We start from the raw sequence: 21,493 nt of genomic DNA, 5'->3' as shown, positions 1-21,493 counted from the left end.
GGCAATTATTATGACTCGGGGCCACATTGGTCGATAAAAATGTGTCTGGGGGCCGGTGTGTGGTGTGGATATATATATATACATGTATATCTATATATATGTATATATATGCATATATATATATATATATATATATATATATATATATATATATATATATATATATATATATATATATATATATATATAGATATATATATAGATATACATGCATATATATATACTGTATATATATATATATATATATATATATATATACATATATATATATATATATATGTATATATACATATATATAGATATACATGTATATATATATATATATATATATATATATATATATATATATATATATATATATATATATATATATACATATATACACATATATATATATGTATATATACATATATATATATATTTATATATAGATATATATATATATATATATATATATATATATATATATATATATATATATATATATATATATATATATATATATATATATATATCCATCCATCCATTTCCAACCGCTTATTCCCTTTGGGGTCGCGGGGGGCGCTGGAGCCTATCTCAGCTACAATCGGGCAGAAGGCGGGGTACACCCTGGACAAGTCGCCACCTCATCGCAGGGCCAACACAGATAGACAGACAACATTCACACTCACATTCACACACTAGGGCCAATTTAGTGTTGCCAATCAATCTATCTCCAGGTGCATGTCTTTGGAGGTGGGAGGAAGCCGGAGTACCCGGAGGGAACCCACGCAGTCACGGGGAGAACATGCAAACTCCACACAGAAAGATCCCGAGCCCGGGATTGAACCCAAGACTACTCAGGACCTTCGTATTGTGAGGCAGATGTGCTAACCCCTCTCCCACCGTGCTGCCTAATATATATATATATATATATACCCATGTCTTGGGCACTAATACACCGCCATACCATCACAGATGCTGGCTTTTCAACTTTGCGCCTATAACAATCCGGATGGTTCTTTTCCTCTTTGGTCCGGAGGACACGATGTCCACAGTTTCCAAAAACAATTTGAAATGTGGACTCGTCAGACCACAGAACACTTTTCCACTTTGTATCAGTCCATCTTAGATGAGCTCAGGCCCAGCGAAGCCGACAGTGTTTCTGGGTGTTGTTGATAAACGATTTTCGCCTTGCATAGGAGAGTTTTAACTTGCACTTACAGATGTAGCGACCAACTGTAGTTACTGACAGTGAGTTTCTGAAGTGTTCCTGAGCCCATGTGGTGATATCCTTTACACACCGATGTCGCTTGTTGATGCAGTACAGCCTGAGGGATCGAAGGTCACGGGCTTAGCTGCTTACGTGCAGTGATTTCTCCAGATTCTCTGAACCCTTTGATGATATTACGGACCGTAGATGGTGAAATCCCTAAATTCCTTGCAATAGTTGGTTGAGAAAGGTTTTTCTTAAACTGTTCAAAAATTTGCTCACGCATTTGTTGACAAAGTGGTGACCCTCGCCCCATCCTTGTTTGTGAATGACTGAGCATTTCATGGAATCTACTTTTATACCCAATCATGGCACCCACCTGTTCCCAATTTGCCTGTTCACCTGTGGGATGTTCCAAATAAGTGTTTGATGAGCATTCCTCAACTTTATCAGTATTTATTGCCACTTTTCCCAACATCTTTGTCTCGTGTTGCTGGCATCAAATTCTAAAGTTAATGATTCTTTGCAACAAAAAAAATGTTTATCAGTTTGAACATCAAATATGTTGTTTTTGTAGCATATTCAACTGAATATGGGTTGAAAAGGATTTGCAAATCATTGTATTCCGTTTATATTTACATCTAACACAATTTCCCAACTCATATGGAAATGGGGTTTGTATATATATATATAGCCTCAATCTGAACCTTGGTATTTACCGTGATGACGGACTGGCAGTGTGTCGCGCCTCGCCAAGGAGCAGCGAGAATACCAAGAAGCGCATATGCCAAATTTTCAAAGAGAACGGCCTACGGATCACGATTGAAGCCAACAAGCAAACCGTCAACTGCCTTGACGTCACTTTCAACCTGAGAAATAACAGCTACCAACCATTCACGAAACCCAACACAACACTCCAATACGTGCACCATGACAGCAACCACCCACCCACCACCACGAAAAGAATACCTACCGGAATTAATAAAAGGCTATCGATGCTGTCATCTAGCAAAGCTGAATTTGACCAAGCAACCCCCCCGTACCAAAAAGCCCTTGATGAAAGCGGATACAATTTCACCCTCACCTATGAACCCACGCCAGGAAACCAACCAAAAAAGAACAGAAAACGAAACGACATCATCTGGTACAACCCCCCATACAGCAAAAACGTCTCAACTAACATTGGACACAAATTCCTCAATCTGATTGACAAACACTTTCCCAAAGACAACACCCTAAGAAAAGTATTCAACAAGAACAACATTAAATTGAGCTACAGCTGTATGAACAATATACGACAAATTATCTCAAACCACAACAAAACAATTGCAAATGAGCCGTCGGCCCCCGGACAGAGCGACTCCAAAACCAACAAAGGCTGCAACTGCCGAAAGAAACCTGATTGCCCTCTCAACGGGGGGTGCTTACAAACATCAGTTGTCTACCAATCTAAGGTAACACGCAAGGACATTAACACATCCGACACATATGTAGGATTAACCGAGGGAGAGTTCAAAACCAGATGGAACAATCACAAGGCTTCTTTCAGGAACCAAAACCTGCGGAATACCACAGAACTCAGCAAACACATTTGGGACCTCAAAGACAAATAATGTTGAATATTCAATAACATGGCAAATTCTTGCATCCAGCACACCTTACAATAGTGGTAATAAAAGATGCAACCTATGCTTGAAAGAGAAACTGTTTATTATTTACCGTCCAGACCTGTCATCCCTCAACAAGCGCAGCGAAATTGTAACAGCATGCCGCCACAGACGGAAACACCTCCTAGGTAACACATGAGCCAATCACCACGCCCCTACGCCAGCCTGTACCCACCCACTCTGTGCCCTATATAAACCATGGTATGTGAATGCTCCCATTAAAATCTCCTGATGATTGAGGGAACCCCCTCATGAAACAGGCCTGTAGAGATGAAATAGTCTTGTGATTTTTTTCCCCCACACATACATATATATATATATATATATATATATATATATATATATCCACTCTGCATTCATTGCACCCAGGAGGGGGTCCCCACATCTGCGGTCCCTTCCAAGGTTTCCCATTGTTCCCTGATGTGGGATCTGAGCCGAGGATGTCGTTGTGGTTTGTGCAGCCCTTTGAGACATTTGTGATTACGGGCTCCATATCCAGGTAAGTAAACTTTGATTGATTGATTGATATATTGACAAATATATGTATTTATATATATATTTATATGTATAACAATCAACAAGCTGTATTATTCCCAACCTTACAGCTACTCCGAATCACGTCTGCAAATACAGAAACTACTGCAACCCGTTCATATCACAATGTAGAGGGAACAGAGCAGCTCCATTTCAATAAGAGAGTTAAAACAAAAGTAGCGAACAGAAGAAACATTGCTAAATAAATAACGTGACAAAACAAGCAGAAATGCACAAAGCCATGTTTGTTGACAGCGTAAGTCACTTCTTCTTCTTCTTACACTTTCGTTTACGGTATGTGCTGCGCATGTCAAAATAAAGTATTCTGACTTGAGGTGTGATGCATACAAATGCACGTCATAATCAGGGTCTATGTACAGAGTAACTATGTAATTAAAATTATGTTTAGATTAAATACATTTTGCCCATGTGCACATACCTGCTGTCAGGTAGACGGTGTTGCAATCCACTTATTGTGTGTATTGTATGGTCATCGTGTGCATGCCACCTCTTTGGTCTTGTTTTTTTGTTGCTTAGAAAATTAAGCTTTGAGTCACTTGTGCAGCCTTATTTTGCGTGCCTAATAAAAATACTTTTGACACGTCGTCGGCTGTTGGCGTGACTCCAACATGCAGAGACAGGTCAACATACCATGGTCAATTGTGTCCTGTAGGTGGCAATGTTTGCATAATTTGATCAGAGTTTTTACAGTGACAAGTACATCTACTGAACAAAATTTAAGGGTTTCTTTAAGTCCATCGGCGAAGTTTCATAGTAATTAAAGCAGTCAAGTTATTTTGGGTAACGTGCAAAACAAGCTTGAACTCGGTCAACCTGAAAACACGAACAATGCATCAAAGGAATTATGAAGCTTAAAATAATGCTGAATCCCATTAATTTCTTAACGGTTTGTGACTTACAGTGAGGAAATTGACACGTTAAAATATCTGAATGTGTGTGATTTTATTCAACGTGACTTTTATCACCAAAGATCAGGATGGTAATCACTCTAACAACATTTATTTTAAACAGGTCAGACACAATTGTGCCCTTCCCTCCGTCCTAGACCAATTAACTAAAAAGGGTAGTTTGAACTGTATTAATGTCTAGCATTAATGAGATGATGAATTTCCTGTGCAGCGTCCCAGGGATGGCCATCTAATTCATATCTGCCATCTCAGCCTCACTTGCTCACTCTCGCTTTCAGCATCAATTGGCTTTGAAGCCTGTCGAGGTTCCATCGAGCTTTGAAATCACATCTATTGAAATGTCATTCATTTGAAGGATGGAGTCAATTAGAGTGGGTAGCGGTCTGGAAGAAAAGTTAGAGGAAGAGTTCAACTACGTTGAAGTTATGCTATAGCTGGACAGAAATATTGGCTTTGTTCAAAAGTACTTTTGACCTTTCATTCCTGCCTGCCTATCTTTCATGTCTCCATCCATTTTCTACCGCTTGTCCCTTTTTGGGGTCGCGGGGAGTGCTGGAGCCTATCTCAGCTGTATTCGGGCGGAAGGCGGGGTACACCCTGGACAAGTCGCCACCTCCTTTCATGTCTCATTACAATTATTACTTCCAATACAAAACCAATTCAGATATATAATTAGCATCACTCACCATAAATAAATAATTAAAAAAAACAAAATTTGTAACACATGTGCTCATATTAGCTGATCTCACTTATGGATGATCGGAATTGGCAGTATTTCACCCTAAACGGGCCTTTTGAGGCTCAAGGGTCATAGATGTACAGTGTCATGGTCAAAGAAAAAAAAAAAACAATACAATAAACTGTGCAAATTAGAAATAACTTTTCACAGCAGCACTGCAAGAGCATTTAAAGGGAAACTGCACTTTTTTGGAATTTTGCTTATCGTTCACAATCTTTATATGAGACAAGAAGACAGAAAGTGTTTTGATTAATATAATAATAATAATAATATTAATATTGATAATAATTCATTTGTTCTAGGTGTCAGGAAATGCAGCTAATAGGAGCAATCCATTCTGCCTCTAATGCCTCTTCTACACTAAACCGGCTAAGATTATCCAGGGTAAATCCCACCTAACCTGTCTTTGTCTAACCTCGCTGTTTTCCGTAGCCTTCCCTCGTCGGCCAGGTAATACAAAGTACACGCTACCTTTTTTTATCACATCCACAATAGCCCGCATTCTCGTTGTCTCTCCTTCGACAAATGGACAAAGTTTTTCGGTAATTAGAATCACAGCTGACCTGGACATTGGAAAGTTCTCTTGCCGTCTGAGAAGTGTGTTAAACTTATTAAAGAATACACATAATAATTTACCATTCAAAAATGTTGCTTAGAAAATGTTAACTTCAAATAAAAGTCTTATAGTATTCACTACACCAATTATACTTTGTTCACTGCAGAATGTTTATGATGACAAGCAAATAAACAAAAGAACGTTGAGAGGCAAAAAGGTTGTTCTCTTTATTCCCACAAAATGTACCAAAAAAGAAGTAAAACCGTGGCCGTAAAACCAGGTACAGACCGTAGCATGGGTTACCTGTACTGTTGCACCTCTAGTAAGCACACTTATGTATATGAACAAAATGACAGTTGTCAGCTGTTAGCATATTTTACCTCGATCAAACATGGTGGAAATGTTTGTCACAAGATACTGCAGTAGTAAACAGTGGGCACTCTTTATAATCCTGGAGGGGACAATCCGCTTTTTCTAAAAAATAATAATGATAATAATAATTGTGATATTAATCGAGATTGGAGGATATGAAAAAATTAATCGTGATCATAATCATGTATTGTAGCTCCCAGAAGAAGTGTGACGCTCTCTTTAACTGTTATTTCCAATCTTATGCTAACAACTGCCCCAATTCCAACACATTTTTCCTCCAGTGCACACATGCCCGCCTCCGTGCTTCACTCCAAGACACACAACAACACTTCCTCATTCTCCGCCAATCATATTTCAGGCACAGACGGTGTGTTCACGGTGCATGGGAACAATACACATCAATCAAACACAAACTTTAACACTAGCAGGTCGTTGCAGTATGAGTAGATAGCCTATTATTTGACAACCTGAGTCACTTGTGCAGTCACTTGTAAGATAACAAGAAGAGAAGTTAAGATGAGCAAAACAGACCACTTGTATCAGAATTTATATATTGGAGAATGTCTATAAAGGTTTATATCAGAAATTTTAGATGTAGACTATTCTAGCCGATTTTTGCTGACATCAGATAACGGGTCGGGACATACCTACATTCTACCCCTAAATAAATATAGTGCACTAAAACAATGTTATGGAAACAGATCTGTTGTAGTGAGTCTGCCTTGGGTTTTCACTCCATTGGGGGGCGTGTTGCCATGACTGACATGTGCATATGTTGATCAAATTGCATTTGCTATGACATTTAAAGTGTCCTTCCACAAATGCCTGCAGTATCTCGCACAGAGAATGCCTCAGTTATATTTATGCTGGCAAAACTCACATGCTTGAGGCCTCTGAGGATTGGCCACGGTATTTTCACACCTCATCCGGGTGTGCTAATGGCCCATGTTTCACTGCCCCTTGATCCCCCACCAAGTCCATTAGTGTGGTTCGGCAATCCCTAAATCAACACTACAGAATGCTGAAGTCAAAAGTAGAAGTGACCTGCTTTTGCACTCTGAAACATTAAAAACAGACGGAAGCAAAGAGGAAGATAGTGGCAAAGCATTACTACTAGTACTATCTATCATACTGCATCAAGTCAGTCAATAAGTGAAATACATATGTGTATGACAGAAAGTAAGGGTTGTGATTGCTTTAGAATTACAATATAGCTTTGTGCACTTCCAACAATGCCATTCATGTTAATTACGTATTTGAAAAAAAAACCTTGAGGAAAACAGATGCATAGTTTAACTCTATTGAGGGCTTGTTTACAATACAAAGTCTGTATTGCAGGGAAATTTACAATAAATGGCCCGACTATCTGGCTACCTGGTGCAAAAAAACGCTACTCAATTGGGACCTAATCTTGTTTGGGTACGTCTGTTTGATAAATACAGGACGCCGGCTCAGACAAACAATAGCCAGCAAACCACAGAGGAAGAGTGATGTGTTTACACAGCTTTCTTTAATGACTGCTGCATTGCTACGACTTTCATAAGCGCACAGTGCACCTCACGTGAAAACCTGTTGTTGACACAGCTACAGATTTGGGAGTAATAGTTGTTGCTGTGCTTCTGTATTCCTGTGAGAGGAATGTTGGACTCACAAATGAGTGAATTCATGACATTCCAGCAGGCTTATCAGACTGAATCTGTTTGGGCCTCAGCAAAGCGTCTACACCCGGCTTCACCCGCTTCTTCTGTATATTTACCTCTGTCAAGCGCAGGGATGAGGTAATGCTTTCACTACTGGGGGGTTGTTTTTTTGCTTGTGCGTAATTTCCTGGTACGCTTGTGTGCAGGGTTACGCGTTGGCCAAAGAAGGAATTCATTGCAATTTTGAAAGGCCCTTCATTGTAAATAATATTGTAAAAACACCTCAGAGGTCCCACAATAGTGTATTTGATCATTTGTTTGCCTAAACTTTATCCTTAGACGGTTTAAAAAAAGTTTTTAGAATGCCCGACTGGTAACACACTATTTTGTGCGTTTATAGCTTTAATGCTTAACTAGCTATGTTTGTCCACAACATTGTGTGGCTTGGACAAATACTATTGTGCAATACACGTTTCACATATACACTGTAACTCTGCACTTGTCCGATGTAGTAAATGCCATATATCGCATACAAAACATCCTCAGGGCGCTAACGTTAGCCACACTAGCATAGCTACGTGAGCCACAGCATTAGCCTATCTGCTTAAGACAAATGTATCAAACACACAGCACCGATGTCTGTAGCTGACTAACAGATAGTTCGCAGAGCGCCAGGCTTTATTTTAGGATGTGCAGTGAAGCCTGCTTATATATATACATCGTATTTTCTAGACGCAGATATATACCGGTACGTTGTGAAATAAGATATTGACATAGAAAGATTTTTAAATGTCATTTATATACCTTAATTGTTTCCAAACGTTGCCTGTGCCAGTAAAACAGCTGATTAAACAAAACAGAAAAGTCATTGATGTCTTTATTCATCCTTTAGGAGATGAATATGATTTTCCCCTTTTCTAATGAGGTTCAATATGTTTATCAGGATTCTTTTTCCCTGTACTTTGTAAACACGTTGAGTTTGAAAAGTTTCTTAAAGGGCATCATTGTAGTATACCGTATTTCCTTGAATTGCCGCCGGGTATATAGTATGCGCCTGCCTAGAATTACCGCCGGGTCGAACTCGTTATGCAAAATAATTAGCGCATGCTTAGCATTACCGCCGGGTCAGGATTACCGCCAGGTCAAACTCGTTTCGCAAAATATTATTTTTTTATTAGCGCATGTCTAAAATTTCTGCCGGGTCAAACTCGTTTCGCAAAATAATTAGCATATGTCTAGAATTTCCGCCGGGTCAAACTCGTCACGTCACGAGTGACACTTCACCTGTCATAATTTTCAAAATGGAGGAGATTGATTTCAGTAATTTAAAATCGCATAAAGGGAAGAAGATAAAGAGCTATTCAGTAGGATTTAAGGTCAAAGCTATTGATAATGCTAAAAAGAACAGTAAGCAGCTATGTTTTATTAATATACCGTAGCTGCGTGTGTCAAATATGAGTCATTAAATGACTCCCGCCTCCTGGTGGTAGAGGGCGCTAGTGATCCTTCTTGCAACTACTCGGCTGCAGAAGAAGTGACAACAAGCAGCAACAGTTAGCAGCGATCGTTTATTTTTTCCTCTCGCTTGCACTTTTAACATGGAGAATTACATATCTAAAATAAAACAGTTTTCTAAACTGGACTTTCAATCAAAGCAGGAGGTAATAAAGGAATATCACCATCGAGACAGAGACTGAAGAAAGATAAGGAAGACTTCTATAAACAAGTTATCGATGCTTTTGTTCAGAAGGAGCTGCGCATGGACTTCATTTATAAGTAAAGGTAAGACCATAATAAAGTTTTTTTTTAATTAAATGTGCTTTTCATGATGGTATCCTTACATCACACTCAAATTTATAAGCGCAGGCCTAAATTTACCGCATGCCTTTGGTAAGCGCCGGAGTGAGAAGAGGTTTTAAATTAATTATCGCCCCGGCGCTAATTCAAGGAAATACGGTATTGTTTGATTTCTTTGCTTAATCCATTCCATAATTGTTAGCGAAGAAAAATCCATAGATTAGCCACACCGTTGTATAAACTGCAGGTTTCAAAGCTTGGAAAAAAAGAGCGGCTTATAGTCCGGAAACTACGGTACGTATATAGATAAAACTGTCTTCTGCAAGGTGGTGGCTGTATACACGAGGCGGGTTCATCTCACTCGAACCGGTCAGAGAGGGCATCATGTCTATGAAGGAGGACTGTTGTTGTTCTGATGTCATAAAACTCCACAATTTCAAAACCGTCTTATGCACCACTTCTCTAAAAAGGGGAGCAAACTACTTATGCCAATCATATTTGCTGGTCATACAGGTTCTAATGATACATATTGTTATAAGATCATTAAAAAACTAATTTTGGGGGAAGGGGAAATCAGGGAAATTTTTGTGATAATGATCTATTGTAAATAGGAGATACGGATTCTTTCCCTTCAGTTGTTTAGTAGTTATCATCCACATTGAAATGAAATATCTCAAGCAAAAGAGCCCCTGTGTCCTTTTATTTACTTAAATAAAAAGGGTTGTCAGCAAATTTACGCGGCTGCCTAGAGGACGCTAACTTAAAGTGTTATAGGCATTATATCCTGCCCTCTTCCGGCTTTGGGCACATAACTACGCCCCATGTGACACACACACACACACACACACACACACACACACACACACACACACACACACACACACACACACACACACACACACACATATACACTTTTAAATGTACTATATGTGTAAAAATCTCTAAATGATTGTGTTCAGTCTGTACATACAGTATTTGGGGATGTGTGCCTCACCTTGCCCATCCCTGGGTTCTCTTTCACTTTGGAAACGGCCCTGAGCAGGCATGGCGGGGCAGGAGGGGGCGAAACCTGCAGGATGCCGCTGAAATTGGTAGGGTAGATGGAGGGCTCCTGCGGGTGGAGCGGGATAGGCTGGTGCTTCTTCCGTTTGGTGGACAGGTTCAGCTTCTGTGCTGCCCTGCAAACAAACAAGGAGTCTCAGTTGCGGAAGGTATACTATTCGAAGAGGTATAAAAACATGTAGTGTATTGATTTTAAATGTCAAGCTTGACATGTTCCAACTTGAGAAATCATACATTGTGTACTAGCAGGAAGAAAAACAAGCTCCTTTCTGTTTTCCAACACTCCCTCCCACTGGTCTCCTTAGGCTCCTAATAAGAAAGATAATACTGAAGTAATTCTTATTTGTTGCTACCCCCAGGTAATCGCAAATATGTTGGATGAAAGATTCAAAGTTACAGCTCTTCAGAGACTATTGACACAGGGGCCAAAGCTTGCATTCATCTTGATCAAACACAACTGTCACAGACACAGACCATCTACACAACACAAACACTCTCTCCCCTGGGATAAAACCATGTCTCTCTCTGGGGCTGAAAATAATCAACTGTGACACATAATATCCACCTGTCATAAAAGTCAAAGCAAAACATGTAGTGTTAGATGTTTTTTTTCCCATGTATCAAAACCAATTAGGCCATCACCTGTAGATAAGATAGGAAGCACATACCTGTCTTATCAATTGCTGGTACATGTTTGTGTAAATTAACTATTCTACACATGAACCTTTGCACACAAAAGGGTAAACAATGGCTAAACGTGCATCCTTACTGTTCTGCCTATGCAATTAATGTTCTGACATGGTGGCTGTCTTATTAAAACACAATTGTTGAAACCATAAATCGGATTTGACTTGAAACTTTTCACACATTTCAATGGGCTCTACAAAATACCCACTGTATTGGGCGTTTACACAAATCACCATACAATTGGGACCACACCTTGAGGGAATTCACAAGCACGTGTTTGCAAAATTACAACAAGATTGGTTGAAAAAAACGTCTTTGCACGGGCAACTATTGACTAAAAGAGAAAGGCTACATTCACAGTGCAGGTCAATTCCGATTTGTTTGCACCATATCATGTGACCTGCATCAGATTTTTTTCAAGTACGACCTAGGCCTCTTTAGTATGTGGTCATGAATCTAATATGCATCTGATGTGATTGCAGTCTTAGAGCTCAGGTCACAGTTATACGAGATATACATCATGGAAAGTTGACTAACCTCACAATTCTTCACCAAAATAGACAGACATGAAAAAAAAGAGGGACTTACTACCCAATCGGTACCAAAAGACTCAATCGGTCCGCGCATGTGTCTGGAAAATGTCACTTCCTTCACCACAATTTTTACGATGAAGCATCTGCGATGTCACGTGCTATGATATTTCAATGTTTTTTTTTCAATAACAAAAAAAAGCATATATGATAAAACAAGAGAACAATGAAATGAAAATTACTAAATCAATTAATATTTTGAAAAATCCGAACTGAATTTTAACAAGTTTTTACTATTATTTTCTTTCTACATTCAAAACACTTCCTTGTGGTCTACATAACATGTATGGTTCTTGGCGCTTACATATGACATCCACTGACAAATATAAGTTAGAACTATACGTATTAGAAATGGCAACAGCGGAGGATGCATGTGCATGTACGAACCAGTCTGCCCCACAACAAGAGGATAGAGAAAAAGAAGGCGCTTATTGACTACAATTACAATGGTGGACTCGCGCAAAGCTCTTTATGTAATATATGGATATATCTGCTGACGGGGGAAATTCCAAAGCCCAATTTTCGAAATTCAAGCAAATCTCAAATGCACAAACACCGGTACCAATAGGTAAGAAAAGTTGGTTTTGAATAATAGGTCCCTGTAAAAAAATGTTTTTTTTTTTAACCAAGACACTTAACTTAAATCAAAATCTGCAGGCCAACACAAAAAGTACTGTAGACTTTGCAATTGAAGTACTGTGAATTTATGAATTTGATGCAAATAAAGCAGTAAAATAAACTTGATTACATTGTCTTTTATTTAATTTAAGGCTGCCGAACCGAGGGAGACATGTTCGGGCTTTCGTACGAATCAGGGAGTGCCAATCGATTGTCACCCCTGTGACTGTTAAAGACGGTTTTCTTGATATTTGTTTGCTTTGTATGTAATGTTCTAAATTACACTGTTATTTCAATTAGGATTAACATAACAATGAAACAATCGTGGCATTGACAGCAATAACTGCCGAAAAAATACATCGACAGGCCATGATGTAGTCCTTGTGAATTTGTGGACCAGTCATGTCCTCCAGTACCAATCGGGTAGTGACACAGACAAGCAGCAGTAAACAGTCAGACCCCCAAAAAAGGTGTTTTTGAACTTACATCAATGTCTCCGATGTTTTACCCACACACCCAAAATTCTTGCCCTCATCTTTCTTATTCTACCACGCAAAACAATTACCGTATTTTTTGGATTATAAGTCGCAGTTTTTTTCATAGTTTGGCCGGGGGTGCGACTTATACTCAGGAGCGACTTATGTGTGAAATTATTAACACATTAGCGTAAAATATCAAATACTATTATTTAGCTTATTCACGTAAGAGACTAGACGTATAAGATTTCATGGGATTTAGCGATTAGGAGTGACAGATTGTTTGGTAAACGTATAGCATGTTCTATATGTTATAGTTATTTGAATGACTCTTAACATAATATGTTACGTTAACATACCAGGCACGTTCTCAGTTGGTTATTTATGCGTCATATAACGTACACGTATTCAGCCAGTTGTTCACTATTCTTTATTTATTTCAAATTGCCTTTCAAATGTCTATTCTTGGTGTTGGGTTTTAACAAATAAATTTCCCCCAAAAATGCGACTTATACTCCAGTGCGACTTATATATGTTTTTTTCCTTCTTTATTATGCATTTTCGGCCGGTGTGACTTATACTCCGGAGCGACTTATACTCCGAAAAATACAGTAGGTAAAGAAAATGTCTACTAGTTTTCCACAAAATCCTTGAAATTGCCACAAATGAAACTTACACAAATTGTATCACTGTGTTTTGTGCACATTTAAGACGGACACATTCTGACATAAATAGGAGTCACATTGTTTTGTAAAACTACATAAAAACATTGAATTTTAACAAAAAACTCAAATTGGTCTGCAGAATGAGGGTAGCCAGTGACCATTTGTCTGATGATTATAGAACTTTGAGAATCTCTTGATAACATGTATGCTAGCATGTCTTCTAAAGCACTTTGAGCACAACACCACATGGTCCCAAGATGTCCTAATTGTCTACAAAACTGTATGTCATTTAAGGAATATTGCTGTGTAAATTGACATAATAGAAGTAACATTTTGGACAGTCTTCTAATTACAGTCTGCCGTCTCCCGCCTTACAGAGAGAGTCAGACAGGGCCAACTGTGTCTAGCCCGTCAGCTCCTTTCTGTCTAAAGTGTGGCAGCAATCTCTATGCTCAGTCTGCAGGGAATATGGCCAAACTTAGGCATGTATCTCTTAGGCTCAACTAACACCCCAGATGGAAACACAAGGTCACGGGGAAAGCAATATTCTTACAATTCACTGAAAAGTCATTGCAGGGAAGCCGCATGGGAACAGCAGTGGTAGAAAAGTGTATAACCAAGAAAAAGCAAGCCTCATTAGTCTTTCACTGGGCAGGACTGGGCGAGCCCCTGCCAAAAACACGGCCCCCCTCCCTGTGTTCTGGAGTGACTACTACCAGTACACCTCGCATCCCCTCCCCTATGCACTGTACGCCCCCCTGCAGCGACAACCCTTGAGCACAATCAAGGAACACGCTGCTGGCTGATGGAATAATTATTGCATCCAAGAGGGCTACAGGAGAAGGTTCTCCCGGGGGAGTTGCTGATGTGTGATAGCATGCCGGCGAGATGGACAGGGCGAAAAACGGAGATGGAGGAGATGACTGTGAAATGAAAAGAATGAAAGGTGGAACCTAAAGTGGTGCAACACATGCATACGTGGACTGATAGATACTGTCCATAGAGCCAATAATTCATTCGAGATGAATGCACGGTCTCTCACTCCTGCCTCTTCTATGAGATAAATCATCAAAAAGCAACCAATTTATCTATAACTGTCATTATCAGTGCCGAGTTTGTGCTACCCAAAGCGTGTCACCTTGAGGTATACATCATGCTACATAATAATGCTTTCATGCTTGGATGAAAGTGAGGTGAAAAGATGATGAGGTATGTGTTTTTCCACCCAAACACCTAATAGACAGGAAAAGGAAATTAATGACTTGTCACTTCCTGTCAGGCTACTTCTCCCCTCATCTTTCTTTCTTATCCATGATCAGTCAGAAGAAAATGAGGACAGACTCAGACAGCTTGTTCACCTGTTCACTGCCAGAGAAGCGACATTCATAAGCAACGTGTGGCTGTCAGGCTGCGATGCATGTTTGGTGCAAATAAAATAAAGTTGGAGGGAATGCTGTGATGTGTACTTACAGCTCTTTCCAATCCATCATCTAGAGTGTACTCATAGTCAGAAAACAGACAACTGATAGAGGTCAACTTTGCAGTCCTCGTCCGGGTTGTGGGCGCTCTCCATTACTTGAACACATGACACGCCGCCAGGGTCCGGAGCGAGGCGGGGCCGCTCGCCAGTCGTGCTCCGATGGCAATCATGGAAGTTCCACCTGATTTCAGAAAGGTTTGTAAGAAGCTGGAGGAGGTGGGGGAAGATGATGAAAAACAGGAGGAGGCGAAGGGATGAAAAGCGCAGGGTGGGCAGGGTGGGCAGCCAGGAAGAGTACCAAGTGGGTGAGGGGGGCAGGGAGTCCACCGGGCTTCTTAGGAGGAGGAAATGAGGGGGTCAGGACCAGACTGAGCATCTCCTCATTTCACGCGCCACTAAAGCACTTCCAAAGCTTTCCTTTCCTCTTCAAGCAAAAAAAAAAAAAGTTCCAACCTCGGTCCAAAGATTCAAAAATGCAGCAACAGTCTGCACACAGTTCCGCTCTCCGCCCCTTCAATCACATCCATTCTGCATTCATGCCACAGGCTGCGTGGTTAATCCAGATTTGATGTCCACATCCTTCCCAGAGTGCCGCTCACACGCAGGAATGACCATGCCTGACTGGGCTGCAAGATTTTCTCCGGCTGGCTGAGAATGAAGAGAATTCCTAGTCTGCCTCTCGCTCCTTCTCCTACTACTGGAGAAATGCTGGCAGCTGTCCTGCTGTGTGTGCGTGTGTGTGTGAATGTGTGTGTGTGTGTGTGTGTGTGTGTGTGTGTGTGTGTGTGTGTGTGTGTGTGTGTGTGTGTGTGTGTGTCTCTCTCCCTGCTTGCCTGCCTGGCTCCCCCATCCCTTCCCTTCCTCTCCCTCTCTTTCTTTTTTCCCCCGGCCCATCCCCTTTTCCCTTCGACAGCCAGACGAAGTGTCAGAGCGCTCGATTGCTGGCTGCTTGCGGCGCAATTTGGGAGTGCTGTTTTTCTCTGTATGCACACACATGTGCACGCGCATACACACACAGGCTCCTCTAACCCGACGTGCACGAACACATGCACCCCACTGCACGTCAGATGAATACTTAATGCACACAGGAGCCCTCTCTTCTTTTAGGGTCCCACACTTCAAACAGATTTGTTTAGTATGCCTACAGTGCATGCATGGTGTGAGAGTGTGTTGGTGTGGTTTGTCACACACGCACAGTTAGTCTTTGTTAAAGAATGTAATTAAGCAGACAAATGAGAGCGTTATTAATCATAAGGGCTACACATGGTATACTTAAGAGCACGGAGATGGATAGTCTGCATGAGCAATGCATCGACTGATGGGAGCGAGGAGGCAGAGACATTGAACAGATGACATCATTGAAGGGCAGATTGATGCTGGACCGTGTGACTGAGTGCAGTCAGTCAACGGTCAAGGGTAGAAAAAGGGGATTGAAAGCAAGCGAGTGGGCGAGAGCGCCCTGTATTCCCTCGGCTGCTAATTTAGCACGGTGCTCTCTGGGCCGCCGACCAGCCAGCCTTGTTGGAGAGCGCCCGCCAGAGTGAGTGTGAGTGCTGCCAGATGAAAGAACATTCCGCACAAATACACACTCTCCTTCTGACACAGTGCCCCTTTTATGAACTCGGATAGATTGAATATTGGAGCAGAAAAGGAAACTGAAAACCCGATCCCTGCCTACCTATTTGCCGAGCACAGAATCGTAATGGAGCGGTTTGATGTATCACGTAACCTTTAGCTTCCTCCTTCCCAGTGCTGTTTTGCAGCGTGTCCAACTTAATTTGCCTCGGGGGCTTATTTCAAAGTGCAAGAGTGGTCGCCCCCCTCAAGCTTTGCCACATGCTTCCAATTCCACTAGATCCTGTTGCATCCTGATTGCCAAGTGTCCGAGTGGAAGACAATACTAATGTGAACATTGGTCACACTGACAGCCGAACCAGTCATTATTAGACTAATGCTTCTCTCCTCGCTGTGGTTTCAAGTGTTATATGTCAACATGACGTCATAATTGAGAGCAGTGGCAGTTGGAAGGGGCCTGATAGCATTTCAGCTCCGTCGCTGTCTTCTCGTGAACAGACTTCAGGTAATGACTGCTGTGTATATAAATGAGCCGATTGAAAGATGAATGTAAGATTGAAGAGCCTTTTGGAAGAAACAATCTTCTTTGTTTAAGGAGGGGCATCAGGAGTGCGTCCTCTCTTGTGGAAGGAGTCACAGTGGGGAGCAGAGACAGTGGAGAGGTAGTGGTTTGGACTTCCCCCACACCCTCCTCAAAGCCTCACTTTGGCCTGCTGTCAGTAATGGCAGCCATTGTCGAATTAACAAGAGAAATTCCTCAGCCCCAGAGAATCATTAGTGGCTGCGCCCATTACCTTGTTTGTGCAAATTTGTCTCTGTTCCCAACGCCAGCCGTACAGATCTTTAGGTGTGGCTAATTACCATGTGGGCCACATTTACCATCCAAGACATTTCCTTTTTTGTGATTTTTCCCTTTTTTTGTTCCTCTGCGGACAAGATAAGACGGCACATGCCGGGATCAGATCAGTGGGTGTGATATCAGATGGTGCACAACACACACACTCACAGCGCCGCTGATTAGCTGTGCAGCATGGCTCTTCATGAATGGAGACGGAAGCCAACATCGCCACAGTGCCACGGTAATGACGAGAGCACAATGATTCAGGCTTACTCTCCTTTGGAGAGATTCCGAATGTGTCTCGGATTCATTAAAGGAATGTTCGACAGCCTCACAAAGCCAGGTTGTTAGCAGGGGTGGCTGCCAAAGTGCCATATCAGCAGATGGTGAGGATTGATTGAGGAGGATGTGTGCTGTTCTTTCAGGTGAGGTGCTGTGTTTTGGAGAATCAATAAGAAAGCTCCCCTGAGCTAAAATCACTACACACTGTCTTATTGATGGGCTGCCCTTGACATAATCAAACAGCCTTTTGGCCCAAAGGTGTGGGAGGAAAAAGTGAAATCTGGCATTGGATAGAGTTAACATCCAACATTTTGCATCCATGTGCTGGCCTATCATTCATAATCTAAGATTGACTGCTGCTATACATTTCAGTTGAGATTAGGCGACAACATATAGTGAGTGTACATCCTTTCATGCTATCATTCACACAGTAAAGCTTTACCTGTTGTGCCACATCAACCAGACTGATAAATAACGACGACAATATGGCTACAGGTTAGCAAAAACATAATGAGGCACACACAAAGATAACGGACATAAGACAGAAGACGACAAAGCCGCTGTGTGATGTGTGGCGAGCCTAAGTCTGATAATAATCTTCCTTATGAGGACTCCCCTGCAATTACGAGACCACCAGTATGAACGGTTATCTTTTTAATATCCTCTTATTTTTCTTCAATCACTCCAAACAACCAATGTCAACAAAGTGGCAATAATTGTGGCGACGTGGCTCGTATGCTTGAGCGGCCGTGCCAGTTTAAGGGTTCTTGGCTTGATTCCAGCTTCTGTCATCCTGGTCATGGCCATTGTGTCTTTGGGCAAGACACTTCACCCACTAGTGTATGAATGTGAATGAATGTTTGGTGGTGGTCAGAGGGGCGGTAGGCGCATCCACGCTTCTGTCAGTTTACCTCAGGGCAGCTGTGGCTACAAATTTAGCATACCACCATCAATGTGTGAATGTGGATTGAATGAATAAAGGATTTTCAGTTCTCTATGAAGTGCTTTGAGAGTCTAGAAAAGCGCTATGTAAATGTAATCCATACATCCATCCATTTTCTACCGCTTGTCCCTTTCGGGGTCGCGGGGGGTGCTGGAGCCTATCTCAGCTACAATCGGGCGAAAGGCGGGGTACACCTTGGACAAGTCGCCACCTCATCGCAGGGCCAACACAGATGGACAGACAACATTCACACTCACATTCACACACTACGGCCAATTTAGTGTTGCCAATCAACCTATCCCCAGGTGCATGTCTTTGGAGGTGGGAGGAAGTCGGAGTACCCGAAGGGAATCCACGTAGACACGGGGAGAACATGCAAACTCCACACAGAAAGATCCTGAGCGCAGGATCGAACCCAGGACCTTCGTATTGTGAGGCAGATGCACTAACCCATCTTCCACTGTGCTGCCCTGTAAATGTAATCCATCCATCCACCCATTTTCTACCGCTTGTCCTGTTCAGGGTCGCGGGCGGTGCTGGAGCCTATCTCAGCTGCATTCGGGCGGAAGGCGGGGTACACCCTGGACAAGTCGCCACCTCATCGCAGGGCCAACACAGACAGACAACATTCACACTCACATTCACACACTAGGGACCATTTAGTGTTGCCAATCAACCTATCCCCAGGTGCATGTTTTTTTTTGGCGGTGGGAGGAAGCCGGAGTACCCTGAGGGAACCCACGCAGTCACGGTAATCCATTATTATTAATAATAATCATTACTTTTGTTTGCCTGTCATGCTTTCCTACTATGAATTCTGAAAAATATGATTTCAATGTCAGTCAGCATTAAGATATATGTAAAAATGAAAAGGCCAAAATAACATTTTAATCTGATCCCCAGTGAATCTAATCAAACCCAAGCTCGGGAGCTTTCAACTGACTGTCTGCCATCTTATTTTCTTCGGCTAGGCTGTTTTAAAAGTAGACTGAAGGCTCTCCTGTGTCAATTTCTGAAGAAAACACCTCCAGGCTAAGATTCATAGGCTGTCTTGAAATTTTCAAAATAAATAAACGGATCCCAACTAAAGCAGACAACTAAAGATGCAATGCCCAGTTCACTGAGGAATACCATGCCCAGCACGTAATAGACCAAGGCCTTTTAGGAAAGTGCTCTCTTCGTACTAAGTATTCAACAAGCCTTTTGTCAGTGTCTGCACAGTCTGGCCTTGGACACCAAATACCAAATGGGGATTCATTTGTGTGTTAAATGATGACAACCGAGGCTGAACACCAGTCCTCTTATGCATCAATCCAAGGCCAATTAGGGAGTGCCTTCTTTTATCATTCTAAAGTAACTCCCCTCATGCAAGAAACTTTGGTACAAGAATACAAAAAAGATACAAAAATAGTTCAGAAAGAAATGCAGTATGCACGAAAAGAAAATGATGAATAAATCAGAGACCATCGTGATAGAAAATGAGACACAGTTCAAAGACAGTACCATTTACAGTAAGAAGCAGTGGGAAGGAGCAGCTGAGTCCTTCATGGATTGGCTCAGTGCCAGTGAAGCTCTGTCAGTGTGACACTAGACAATTGTATGCCTGAGAAGAGGAAGAAATGATCATTGGAGCTTTAACGCAGCCACCTTGGAATCTTTCAAATCTGGGATTCCCTTGTTGGCCAAGAATAAATTGAACAGTTGGTGCAAAACTCATCAATATTCAAGAAAACCTGTTTGGCTCTAATGTCAGATTCAAATAAGCTAAGTGATATACAGTAGGTTTAACACAGGCTTGTGCTAACATGTCCAGAAGATGCGTTTCTGCTGTCCTGCTAACAATCACAAGTGTGTTTAAAAGCTCAATTTCCCAAAGTGTGCTAAAGGGGGATGTTTTTTTTCGATAGGGAATGATTTTAGTAGTACTTAAATGCATCTCATGGATGTGTGACCCTCCTGCCTGAAACTTTCAGGCGTTTAGAGTTGCTTCCTGCTTTGCTCGTAAAGCCCCCCACAAAGAGCAGACCAGCATCTTAATGAGGGCTTAAGACGAGTAAATGAGGGGCAAAAGTCAGGGGCTATAGTTCCATTTACAGTTATTTGGGTTGTTTTCACTAGTGTGGCCTTAAATAGGCTAAACATTAGGTCATGGAGGGGTGGACGAAAAAGAGGACACACAACTCTGTCAGACTCAATTGACAGTCAATGAGCTAACGGGACCAGTTAAAGAACCAGAGAGGAAACAAATGCAAATGCATGTCATGAGAGTCAAAGGTCCTCAAAGTAATATCTGTACTTTTTGTTTACAAGCAACTCCAAGTCATATGTAGCTCAGGATGCTAGCTGCGAAAATTTTCCCCTATTACATCAAACTGATCTAACCAGGAGGGCGGGGTATAAATACTTTTACAGAAGTTAATGAAGATATATTCTGCTTAGGTTTTGCAGGCTGTAGCTTATCCTCACCTACAGATGCCCTGGCACTGCTGACAAAGATTAACAGATGCTTTCACCTCTTTCCTGTGTATTTACACCCTGCTTCTGAACCATCTATTTCGCCTGTGCTGATCTCCGCGGCTGTGGGGAATCATCTGGAATGACTTCATACACTCCGAGTGCACATGTTGAACTCAAATTCAACCGCCATTCCCACCCACACCTTCCCTTGAAAACCTCAGGAAGTGCGCCTCTGCTCACCTCTGCAATGTTTGATTGACATTTCAGGTCCTGAGAATGTAAAATACACAAACTAATACCGGTAATATTTTTTACGGGAACAGCCCCCGTTTTCACATAAATCCTGGAATAACACTCTCTGTCTGAGTGGGACATGATGTTTATAGAAGTGACA

The 21,493-nt window shown here is 41.5% G+C and overlaps 1 protein-coding gene across 3 annotated transcripts in view; it reads right to left on the bottom strand.

Annotated features, from left to right (window-relative positions):
• The window catches only part of kif26ab (kinesin family member 26Ab), a 179,752-nt gene that overhangs the window by 28,441 nt on the left and 129,818 nt on the right, over nt 1-21,493 (bottom strand). For 2 of the 3 annotated variants that reach the window (XM_061968817.2, XM_061968818.2), the window contains exon 5: nt 10,421-10,604. In XM_061968817.2, the coding sequence (XP_061824801.2) occupies nt 10,421-10,604 (184 nt within the window). Of the gene's footprint in view, nt 1-10,420; nt 10,605-14,994; nt 15,716-21,493 lie in introns of those variants that run through there. The other variant, XM_061968819.2, reaches the window with a different exon arrangement.

The sequence above is a fragment of the Nerophis lumbriciformis genome, linkage group LG08 (assembly GCF_033978685.3).
Source record: "Nerophis lumbriciformis linkage group LG08, RoL_Nlum_v2.1, whole genome shotgun sequence".
NCBI lineage: Eukaryota > Metazoa > Chordata > Actinopteri > Syngnathiformes > Syngnathidae > Nerophis > Nerophis lumbriciformis.
Note: the sequence above shows the minus strand (reverse complement) of the source record. Positions and strands in the feature narration are given on the sequence as shown.